The following is a 12,101-nucleotide window of genomic DNA, read 5'->3' as shown; positions in this document are numbered from 1 at the left end:
CAAAGTCTACTGGGTGCGAAGAGGAAAGATCAGGGGAACGTAGCTTTCACCCAGTCTACCGATTGTGAAGAGGAAAGACCAGGCCAGCGTGGCATTGACCCAGTCTACCCAAACATGCCAGCAGTTTGGGGAGTGGTGTCGAGTTGGCCACACCTACCCAGTTGGCCATGCCCCCACCCATGTCAATCACAGCCCTTATGCAGCCCTCAATGAAATTGAATTTGACACCTGATCTACTGAAATACTCAGCTATAGTAAATGTGACAAACATCATTGAACCATTAAAGAAAATTGTGTTAAGGTGGACCAAGTCCTCTTTCAAGGGCATATTTTTCTTAACTTTTAAAAGGCTTTTTTTTTAAATTAAAAGGTCTCTAAAAGTTATAAATCAAAATATATTTAGATCTTTTGGACAGGGGAACTTTATGGAATAATTTTTTGTACCATGTATTGCTCAGAGGTAATTATTTTCAAATTTAACCACTAAACTTTACTTACTGAACTAAATTACTATTCTATTACTTTGTACCTTACTTAAGTTATACTATTATGGACTTCCAGGGAAGAAATGGTGAACTAAAGATGGGTCAATTAAAAGAATCAACGATCTTGGCCGAATAAGAAGGTAGCAGATAGACTGGCTCTTTGTAATTTCTCTCTGTACAAAGAGGGGACTTGAGATCAGCCACACTTGTTTCCTACACTTCCTCATTGCGAGGAGTCTAAGACACTAAGATAGTAATCTCTGGTGGGTTTATTGCTCTGGGAGAAATTACTTTTCAAATATTTAATTTTATTGCTAAGGCCATTATCAATTGATATTAAATAGAATGTTTCAAGTTGTCACACATCCACATGTTTTACTTCAGTTGCGGCATTTATAATGGCATTAGCAAGCTCAACCTCAAGGCCATAATCGTGGTTTATTGCAGCAGGTGCTCATTTTACGATACCAAATATTCTGGAAGAGTGGGCCTTCCGTGAAATGCTTCCAAGCGGCGGCTTGTGGTGGGACACTGCTAGAAACCCAACACGAGCAGATCAAGTGGACCAGGAAGAAGGTAGCTGGCAATGGCCGATTGAACAACCTGACAGAGGGAGGAAGCTAGCGATGAGCCAGCAGAACAATGGTGGAACGGTTTTGACCAGATTATCCCCTAGGCTTCTTTTACAGATGAGGAAGTGAAAGGGAGTGCTTTTTAAAAAATTGTACAGTGAATTCCGGCTGCAAAGGAAGTCCAGAAGAACTGAAGGAGAAGTGGAGGAGGAGCGGCAGCGATAGAAAGACCAGCAAAGGGAAACACCAGAAAGCAAGTCAGCGTGGAGACAAGTGAAAGTCTGTACTGTGATTAGAAAGTTTGTTGATTTAAGAGCTGCGGTGAAGAAAGGGCTTGCTTGATAGCTCACAAGAAGAGATTTGAATTTGTTGTTATTTAATAACTTTTTGAGAAGAGTAAAGGAGAATATACTATCAGGAAGAGGGGAAAAAATAGCCCAGGAGTTTTATGAAACCCTATGTAAAGAGAATGATGAATATTTAGAAGGAAAGAGAATGGAATTGTTAAGAAGGATGGAACTGCCAAAAATTCCAGAGGAGACAAAAACGATGCTTAATGAAGAGATTAGAATGTCTGAGGTACTTGAGACAATAAACAAACAAAAGATTAATAAGGTACCAGGCCTAGACAACCTCCTACCCGAAATATACAAAAAATACCAAAATATTTTAGCACTCCTATTTCTAGATGTTTTCAACGCAGTTTTAGAAGAAGCAAAAGCACTGTAATCCTGGCAGGAAGCAACTATAACTTTGATACCAAAAGAAGAGGCACATCAAATTCTAATAAAAAACTATAGACCTATGTCCCTTCTAAATGCTGACTATAAGATCTTCATGACAATAGTTGCAGATAGACTCAATTCTTTTTTAACAAATTTATTCATAAAGATAAAAATGGCTTCCTACCCAATTGGCAAATAAAATATAACATGAGAACTATATTGGATGTTTTAGAGTAGTTTGAAATACATAGCGGTCAACAAATGGCAATACTCTTCCTCGATGCACAAAAGGCTTTCGATAATGTAAAATGGACATTCCTTTTACCACAAATTAGGCATATGGATTTTGGTGAGAAATTTATTAATATTAATATGATATATTCAGAACAGAAGGCTAAAATAATCATAAGCGGAGAGGTAACAAAGGGTGTTAAGATCCAAAAAGGAACCAGACAGGGCTGCCCATTATCTCCACTACTTTTTATACTCACCTTGAAAGTATTGAGCAGAATTGTTAGGAAGGAAACATAAAAGGTTTAGAGATTTAAATTACAAGTATTTGCAGACGATTTGGCATTTATTTTGAAGGAACCAATACAATCAGGACCAAAACTTATTGAGGTACTAGAAGAATATGGTAAAGTTGCAGGGTTAAAAATTAACAAGGATAAAATGAAAATGTTAGTTAAAATTATGACAGAGAAGCAGAAAGAAAATCTGGCCAAAAATGGGTATACAGATTACCAAAAAAGTCAAATATTTAGGAATTATGTCATCAAGATGCACCACACTTAAAGAAGACAATTATGACAAACAAACCAACAAATTAAAGAAGATTTGGAAAGATGAAGTAACCTAAGATTATCACTAACAGGAAGGATTTTGGTAATTAAAATGAATGTGCTCCCAAAATTGTTGTTTTTATTTCAAAATATACCTATAAAGTTAAACCAATTTTTTTTAAGAATTAAACAAGACAACCTCAAATTTCGTGTGGCAGGGAAAAAATTGAGGATCCAACTAAAATTACTTCAGGAAATCACAGAAAGGGGAAGATTCGGCCTTCTGGATTGGGAAATTTATCATCAAGCAGCTTCACTTACATGGATTAGAGATTGGATAGTATTAGAAAATAGAAGAACTGCAGCTAGAAAGCCACGACTTCCAACAAGTTTGGCATGCGTTCTTATGGCTTGACAAGCCAGGCTCATACCGATATTTTCAACAACATAGAATTAGGCAGGCACTATTTAAGATCTGGAATAAAACCAAAAAGCAAATATATTTAGAAATGCCAAATTGGATATCAATAGTAGAGGCGATAACATATCCAAATTTACTAAAACAAGGGAAAGCTATTACTTATAAAGATGCCTTAAATGAAGATGGAGATTTAAAAACTAGACAAGCCTTAAAACAAGGCATGGATCTATAGATACAAGCGAGGTATAAAAAGGACAAAAAAGAATGGGGGATTAACATGCAGGAAACAGTTTTAGATAAAATTCTATTGGGCTCAGAGGCTAAATTAATAAGGCCTAGCCTATAAACTAGAGCAGTGGTCACCAACCAGTGAGCTGGGGACCATTGGTGGTCTGTGAAAAAAATTTGGTGGTGCGCAGAAAAATGTCACCCCCAAAGCATCCTCCAAAGTAATTAATTCAGGCTGCACGGGAACACAAGGCTGTGCTGCCTACATGGCCCATGGGAACACAAGGCTTGCGTCACTTGCATTGTGAACAACATGAGGTAGTGAGGGGACGGGGGAAAGGGCATAGGGCCAACTTGCCCAATCCGCCCCACGTGCCTGGTCTGGTCACTGAGCTGCTTCTTTCCGCTTCTTCTTCTGCTTTTGGCTGCATGCAAGGAAAGTAGCAAAAGTCTTTCTCTTCCCCAAACTCCGCCAGATATGAGTCTTTGGGACCCTGCAAGGCATCCTGCTCCAAGAGGCTGCGTCGGCATGACAAGTCTCACAAAGACTCATTTCTAGTGGAGTTTGGGGGAGAGAAAGAAAGACTTTTGCTGCTTCTGCTGCTTTCCTTGCATGAAGCCAAAAGTCAGTCTGTCTGTCTCTCTCTCTCTCCCCCAAGAATGGAGCTGGGGACGGTATCCTGCGATCCCAAATAAATAATGATCGATCTGTAGGAAAAAGGGGTGGGGAATTTTCCTGCAGACTTTTTTGGGAATTTTCCCTGGGTCTCTGGTCCGCGGGATTTAAAATGAGTTTGGTGGTCCCTGAGGTCCAAAATGTTGGTGACCCCTGAACTAGAGGAAGAACAGGTAAAAGAGACGATAGTGATACGGGCTAGAGACTTTGGGTATAGTATCAAATTGGATCAATGGCAAACAGTATGGGAAAAGAATAAAAAGATCACCCTGGCCACTCCATATAAGGAAAATTTACTTAAAATGTTTTATCGATGGTGTCTCCCACCAGCCAGATTGGCTAAGATGTACAAAAGCCAGTCCCCAAATTGTTGGAAATCATCACTGGAACGGAGTACGTACTACCATGGTGGAGCTGCAAAAAAGCGCAAATGTTTTGTCTTAGGATAGGGAAGTGGTTTGAGGAAATGTTGGGTTTCAAAGTAGACCATGTACCAGGATGTTTTTTGTTAGGAATCATATCAAAAAAGTATAACAAGGATGAGCTATATTTGATTATACATGTTATTACTGTGGCAAGAATAGCATTTGCCCAGAACTGGAAGGAGAAAGTTATACTGAGTGAAGACGAAGTTATAAACAAAATTCTGATATGCGGTGAAATGGACAAGCTAACTTTAGAGATGAAAAACAAAGTGAGTCGGAATATTATGCAATTTGGAATAGATTCTACTACTGGTGGGGGCAGAAAGAAAGGTCTTAAGTTGGAAAAGAGTTGTCGAGAAGGTAAATGAGAGTATGAGATGAAAGTAGGACCAAAGATTTTGGAAAATGTAATACATGAATGACTAAATGTATATATGTATATATTTGATTGTATGGTATTCAGCTTTGTTTGGGTATTTTCCCACGTCATTATAGTTGTGCTTTTAAAGTTGTAGCAATGTTTCGGCAGAATCTCATCTGCCATCATCAGGCAGACGAACACTATACAGAAGCCTGATGATGGCAGACGAGATTCTGCCGAAACGTTCCTACAACTTTAAAAGCACAACTATAATGACGTGGGAAAATACCCGAACAAAGCTGAATACCATACATATAAATACCTGCAAAAACTTAAGAAAACATATATTTGATTGTATATAGGAAGGTATATATTTGTGATTTTGACCAAAAGTTATGTCAAACTGGTTTCACCACGTTCAATGTTTTTAATTGTTTTGCTCAATAAAAACTACCAAAAAAAAAAAAGAGAGAGAGAGAGAGAGACCAGAGAAACTCTAAACTCGAAGCTATTTTGCACTGGAATCTAAGGCCAGGCACCCTGAAAAAGAATGTTGATTATCCCAAAATATCTCAGTGTTTTAAAAACACTTTGGCATACTCCAATTGGCTGAAGATGGGCTGGTCACAGGAAGGGCTGGGATGAAGGAAAACCTTTCTGTATCTTTTGAGTATGGGAAACCCAGAGCTAGTCTGAGTTTAATGCAGCCAACATCTTTTTGGAATTAATTACAAGAACCCTACCTGTGGGAAGATACTTTTTAATTAAAGTATTTAAAGAAAATACTTTATCTTTAAAAAAAAATAGGATGGAACTTGAATGAAGATTGGACACTTAGAGGGAACTATAAGGAACTAATGATTATATTTAAATAATAAGAACACTTAACAAACTCTGTTAAAAGATACTATGGAAGTTTTTCCAGATAAGACAGACTGATCTGAAAAGTGGATTTAAAACTAGCAGGCTCAAGAATATATGGAAAAAGATGTTACAATGAATAAAGTGGCTGATGTCCTAATAATTAAAAGGGATACACAATAACAAACAAAGAGAAATCTGGACAATTTTTCTATAATGGATTTGCGAAAGTTTTGAAGAATTTTGTGGGAAGGAACAGAATAAAAATGAAACACAATGACATTTTAGGACATTATTTAGATGCATTAAAGATCAAGATTATTAAAAGAAAAATAAAGGAATATAAAGTTGTTTAAATAGATTTGTTATTTCCGGTAATCCTTGTGGATTTTTGCTGATCAGGACTGAAATGACAAAGTTTAAAAATTTGTTCATAGATTAAAAATGAGATATGGGGAAAGTATTATTTGTTATATTTTAAGAGGTTATAAATTATTAAAATTGTACATGCTTGTGATGAGGGGGAAATAATTTATTTATATATTTCTTTACTCCATATGTTTTTCTTTTCTGCACTTCTTTTCTTTTCTGTACTTCCTATTTTTTATTTTTTATTGTTTTTCAGTTTGTATTAATTTTCTATCATTGTAATTGTAATTTTTAATAAAATCATTACCCCCCCCAAATCCCAAAATAGGTTCAGCTGTTTTATTTTTAGTACCCATGTTCTCAAGGCATTCAGCAGGGATTTGAAATTATTGTTTTGGTTTCATAATAGTTTTGGAATCATTTCATCAACCCAATATTTTTGTAACATCATAATCACCTAGATTTATATTCTGACTTTCATCCAACAACATAAAGCAGCTTTAAAGGACGTTTCCATTCTACTCCCACAGCATATGTTGTGAAAATGACTGGTCTAAAATCATTCAGTGAGTGAATGAACTTGAAATTGGGTGCCTTAGTTTTAGTCCAACACTTTAACTACAAGATTAAACTTTTCAGGAATATTTGACTCATTATTCGGTTGTCAAAAGTTCCATTTGAGAATGAACAGCAAAATAAAAATTGCAATGTTTAATAACAAATTAATTTCACAAATCTTTTGTTTGTCCTCTCATAGGAAAAGTGAATCCTACTCAGTGTGAGGCCATAACTATGGTAGCAGCACAGGTGATGGGAAATCATACTGCTGTTACAGTAGGAGGCAGCAATGGCCATTTTGAATTGAATGTCTTTAAGCCTATGATTGTAAGTTTGCTAAAATTATAATATAACTGAATGTCATAATTTCACTATGTTATAGAGACTTAAGAATTGTAATATGTAATTCTAGATAGATTTATTGATGGGAGTCACCTTTTGTACATACGTTCATTTCAATTTTTGGTCCTAAATTTGATTTCATGTGTTACACTACAAACATAGAAGTAGTCTTTGACTTGTGGTCACAATTGAGCTCAAAATTTCTGTTGTTAAGTGCGATACCTGTTAATTAATTTTGCCCCATTTTACAACCTTTCTTGCTACAATTAAGTGAATCATTGAGCAAACAGAAAATATACAATTATTTGTTCTGGTCTCTGGTGTATGACTGTAATAAACTGAATTGAAGTGAATCATTGCAGTTGTTAAGTTAGTAATATGGTTGTTAAATGAATCTAGCTTCCCCCATTTTTTTAGGAGGTCTCAAAAGGTGACCTATTACTGCAGACACTGCACCTTTCATAAATATGAGTCAGTCAGAATTTTGATCATATGACCAAGAGGATGCTGCAATGGTGGTTAAGTGTTAAAAACAGACATAATACTTTTTCCCCCAGTGCTGTTGTAACTTCGAATGATTACTAAATGATCTGTTGTAAATCAAAGACTAGCTGAATGCAGACAAACAAGTTCACCACAATATTACTGAATGCAAGAAAAGCCCCAATGTTTTTGATGCTGTTCAGGATGTTTACCAAGTAGAGGAGAAGAATATTAGCTTCTCTTTACTATTGTGCTCCTTATTGTTATTATTCCTTTAGTAATAAGAAATCTATAATCTTTAGTTAAGGCAGGGGATACCTCATTGCCTTTCTTCTTAGCAATCCATGTTCAATTTGATGGCTTTCTGTTACTGGCTTACATTTGTTCAATGCCTTATAGGAATCATCTTGGACAAACCTTTCTTGAAAACATCCAGCAATAAAGCATCCACAACACCAGGAAGCAAGCTGTTCCATTGTTTAATAGTTTTTAATATCAGGAAATTTTTCCTTACTTCTTGATTGGATTTTCCTTTGATGAGCTTTCAGCCATTATTGTTGTCTTACCCTTAGGTGCTCTGGAGAATAAATTGAGATCCTCTTCCCTGTGACAATTTTTCTATTGGAAAACTGCCATTATGTCTCTTCTTAATCTTCTCTTGTGAACTAAACTTATCTAGTACTTTAGCCATTCTTCATAGGATTTAGTCTCCAGACCAAAGATCATCTATATTTCTCTTCTGTATACTCTTTCTAGGGCCTCAGGATCTTTTTTGTATTATGGTGACCAGAATTGGATGTATATTCCAAATGTGTCATCAGCAATACAGTACATAGCAATTGTGTCTTTTCCTTGATCTTGACACTTATGCCTCTGCTGATGCAGACTGATGCTTTAACTTTTTATTATTTTTATTTTTATTCTGTATCTGTGCATCTTTTTTTTCTAATTAAGTATAGGATCTTGCTTTGTCTTTCCATTGAACTGCATCTCATTGGATAGGGCCCAATGTTCACGTATACCAAGATACTTCTGAATTTTGAATCTGCTCCCTGAAATATGTGTTATCTGCAAATTTGATGAGGGCTCCTTCAATTCTCTTATCTAGATTATTTATGAAGATGTTGAAGAGCACTGGGGCCAAGACACAACCTTGAGGAACCCACTGCATACAACTCCATGTGAATGTAATTCTACTGAGGACCACAAACTGAGTGTAGTTGGTTTTATCAAGAAGTAGGGAAGGTGTTGTCTACAATATCAAATGCCTTCTTTTGGGCCTGTTATTTATCATATAAATATTTATCTTTGATGTTCTGTTGTAATTATGATAAAGCTCTTGTTAATCAATGTCCAAGTGAACAATTTTTTGTTAAATTATTAATTATTTTTAATTTATTTAGATTAGAAATGTGCTACATTCTGCACGACTCTTAGGAGATGCCTGCGTCTCTTTCACTGAAAATTGTATAATTGGAATAGAAGCCAATACAGAGAGGATAAATAAGTTAATGAATGAGTCATTGATGTTGGTGACTGCCCTTAATCCCCACATTGGTAAGTATCTAATCAATATTTTAAATATATATGCTAAAAATTTAGACATTTAAAAATAGGTATATTTTCACAGACATGGAATAATACATAAAGTTTGTTTTTATAAATTGTTGGAGAGTTACAAGTAGAAAATAGAAGGATATCATGCAAAATGACAAGATTAAGAGGGCAGATGTTGTCTCAGCAGTATTACGATTGCCATTATGGGATCTTTATACTTTCATTTGCACACAGAGGAGAAACAGATTTTGTTAGATGATAGGATGTGTGAATCCATATAGTATATTTTCTCATTGAGAAAAAGGAAGGCCTGATATTATTTATTACATTGTTTTCAGATAACTGTTCTTCAAGTGCAGGGATGTCAAACTAGTGGCCAATGGGCCGGATGTGTCACATGCAGGCCATACCCACCCCAGCTCCACAAAGGGAAAAACATCATGAAATGAGTTTGACACCCATGTCCTAGAGTATTGATAAGCAGTGTAAATCAGTGTAATCAAAAATAAAATTATATACTTTTTCTTTTTGTTAGGTTATGATAAAGCAGCCAAGATTGCCAAAACTGCACACAAAGAAGGGATGACATTAAAAGCAACTGCTATAAAACTTGGATTTCTTACAGCAGAACAATTTGATCAATGGGTAAAGCCAGAAAATATGCTGGGTCCTAAGTGATGCTACTGTATGTGATAAAACAGAACAAAAAATAAATTATATAAATCAAAGGTTTTGTTGTCCAACACTTATTCATAGTTGTGCTTGCATTCATAAAACTAACAACACAAAAAATGAATATGTTACTGTAAAAACAAAAGTACCAGATGAAACAATTCAGGAAAGGTCTGCTTAATTTTCTACAATGTCAGATAGATTGGAATCAAGACACACACACACAAAAATTATTTTCAAATCACATTGTTCCATTCTGATAAGACAGTATGTATATTAAGGAATGAATAGTTCTCATCTAAAATAAATGTTTTATGCTTGTTTATGGTTGTGGTTAGATTTTATTATATTTTGTAGATATTTTAGTTTTTCTTTCCAGATAAAACAGTGATAAAATGTTCAATAAATTAAAGAATTATTCTCTTAAGCAAAAGCAATCCATTTGTTTTGATATGATTTTTATTAGTTACTATGATTATTAGTTAATATAAATTAATTCAGATGTAAATTAATATGAAGTAGATATTTTCTTTAAAATATTTGTGTATTAATATGACTTGCAGCTTTTATTTATTTTTATTGATTTAAGAACATGTATATGGCCACCCAATTTATTCAGTGACTCCAGGCAGTTTACAAATATAAAAGCCCAATACAAAAACATTAAAAAAGAAATAACGCCCCCATCTCCCTGGTGACAATAATTTAATAAAGCATATGATGGGCTCCATCCCGTTCTGGGGTTCTCAGGACCATTTGCAAAACCATGTTTCAGCAGCTTGTGAAAGAATGTCAAAGTGGGGAGCCGTTTTATTTATTTCCAAGATGATAATGTTCAACAAAGAGGGAACCACCATGAAGAAGGCGCTTCTACTTGGTCCTGCTAAATGGATCTTGTTAGGAGAGCATTCCCTGCTCACCTGCTATGGTGGATCAGTAGATTATAATCAGTTTACACAATTCCATTCAGTTCTGTACAAGACAATGCAAACTTAAAATAAATATCAAATGAATACATAAACATCTAAGTAACCCAATACTTACCAGACAGCAGTTTCCATTCCCTTATTAGCAAAAACATCCTTGTAATTTAAACCCTCTGTTCCTTCAGGCCCCAAAGGCTGACCAATAGCAAATGGTAAACCAAGTGGGAAGCTTCTCTTGCCCATGACTTCCATCTGCTCTTCTAGCAGATGCCATGAATCTAAGATCCCCATAATATATTGTGCAACCATTGTCAGTCCACAGCTTGTAGTATGGTGGTTTACAAAATGTAGCAATTGTAATGGATATATAATTTTAAAATTACCTAATAGGTAGCATAAAGCCAGAATGCATTCAGCATTTAAAGATGACCATGGAGATCTACTGCAAATAAAAGTCTTTGTACAACTGATAATATAACAACACATGGATTGTGGTTCCTATTGCAGCCCTTTAGGATGTCTGGCAGCAAGCTCCAATTATCTTCATTCCATTCCATTCTACCCCACTGCTTCAATAAAAAAGCCTTATCTTCATGGTTTTACAAGAGACTAAAGTGTGGAGACATACCAAATCACCAAACCTGGGGAAGCATATTCCATAAAATAGAGGCAGTCACAAAATCCCACTAGGTGAATGGATTTCAGGGAAGAGATATGGAGCATGCTTATTCTAGTGGGATAGGCAGGTTCTTAGAGAGAGGCATGCTGGCAAATAATCTAGTTCTATGCCATGTAGGGTTTTAAAGCAGTAGTCGCCAACCAGTAGGCCAGGGAGAAAATTTTGGTGGTCCGCAGAGAAATGTCACCCCCAAAGCATTCTCCAAAGCAATTCAGGCTGCGCAAGAACACAAGGCTGTGCCGCCCACATGGCCCGCGGAAACCCAAGGCTTGTGTTGCTTGCATTGCGAACAACATGAGGTAGTGAGGGGAGGGGGGGAAGGGCATCAGGGAGGAACTTGCCCCACGCACCCCATGTGCCTGGCCTGGCCACCAGGCTGCTTTTTTCCGCTTCTTTCTTCTGCTTTTGGCTGCACGCAAAGAAAGTAACAAAAGTCTTTCTCTCTCCCCAAACTCCGCCAAAAATGAGTCCTTGGGATTCTGCAAGGCATCCTGCTCCAAGAGGCTGTGCCGGCGCGACAAGTCTCACAAAGACTCATTTCTGGCTGAGTTTGGGGGAGGGAAAGACTTCTGCTGCTTTCCTTGCATGAAGCCAAAAGTCAGTCTCTCCCCCCCCCCGCCCGGAACGAAGCTGGGGACAGTATCCTGCAATCCCAAATAAAGAATGATTGATCGGTAGGAAAACAGGGTGGGGAACTTTTCTGAAGATTTTTTGGGGGATTTTCCCAGGGTCTCTGGTCTGAGGGATTTAAAATTATGAGTTTGGTGGTCCCTGAGGTCCAAAAGGTTGGCAACCCCTGATATAGGACACCTTGACAACTGTGCCCAGAACATGTCTACCTAACAAAAACAAACTAATCCCTCAGATCAGTAACATCTTGTTTGGTTTCAATTTATTCTTCCAAATCAGGTCTTCCATATTCAACCCTAAAGCTAATAATCTGGAAATATCAAATCCCAAGCGCTAAAGATTTACAACT

At 36.5% G+C, this 12,101-nt stretch overlaps 1 protein-coding gene across 9 annotated transcripts in view; it reads left to right on the top strand.

The window, feature by feature from the left end:
• FH (fumarate hydratase) overlaps positions 1-9,573 on the top strand; it is a 33,030-nt gene extending 23,457 nt beyond the window's left edge. For all 9 annotated transcript variants that reach the window (XM_026678293.2, XM_087947150.1, XM_087947149.1 and 6 more), the window contains 3 exons: positions 6,663-6,790; positions 8,692-8,845; positions 9,381-9,573. In XM_026678293.2, the coding sequence (XP_026534078.1) occupies positions 6,663-6,790; positions 8,692-8,845; positions 9,381-9,523 (425 nt within the window). In that variant the 3' untranslated portion in view covers positions 9,524-9,573. The remainder of the gene's footprint in view (positions 1-6,662; positions 6,791-8,691; positions 8,846-9,380) is intronic.
• The last annotated feature ends 2,528 nt before the right edge of the window (positions 9,574-12,101 follow it).

Source organism: Notechis scutatus, chromosome Z (genome assembly GCF_049901735.1).
Source record: "Notechis scutatus isolate UNSWTSFEM ecotype Mainland chromosome Z, rNotScu1.2, whole genome shotgun sequence".
NCBI classification, from domain to species: Eukaryota; Metazoa; Chordata; class Lepidosauria; order Squamata; family Elapidae; genus Notechis; species Notechis scutatus.
This window is presented reverse-complemented; position numbering and strand designations above follow the sequence as displayed.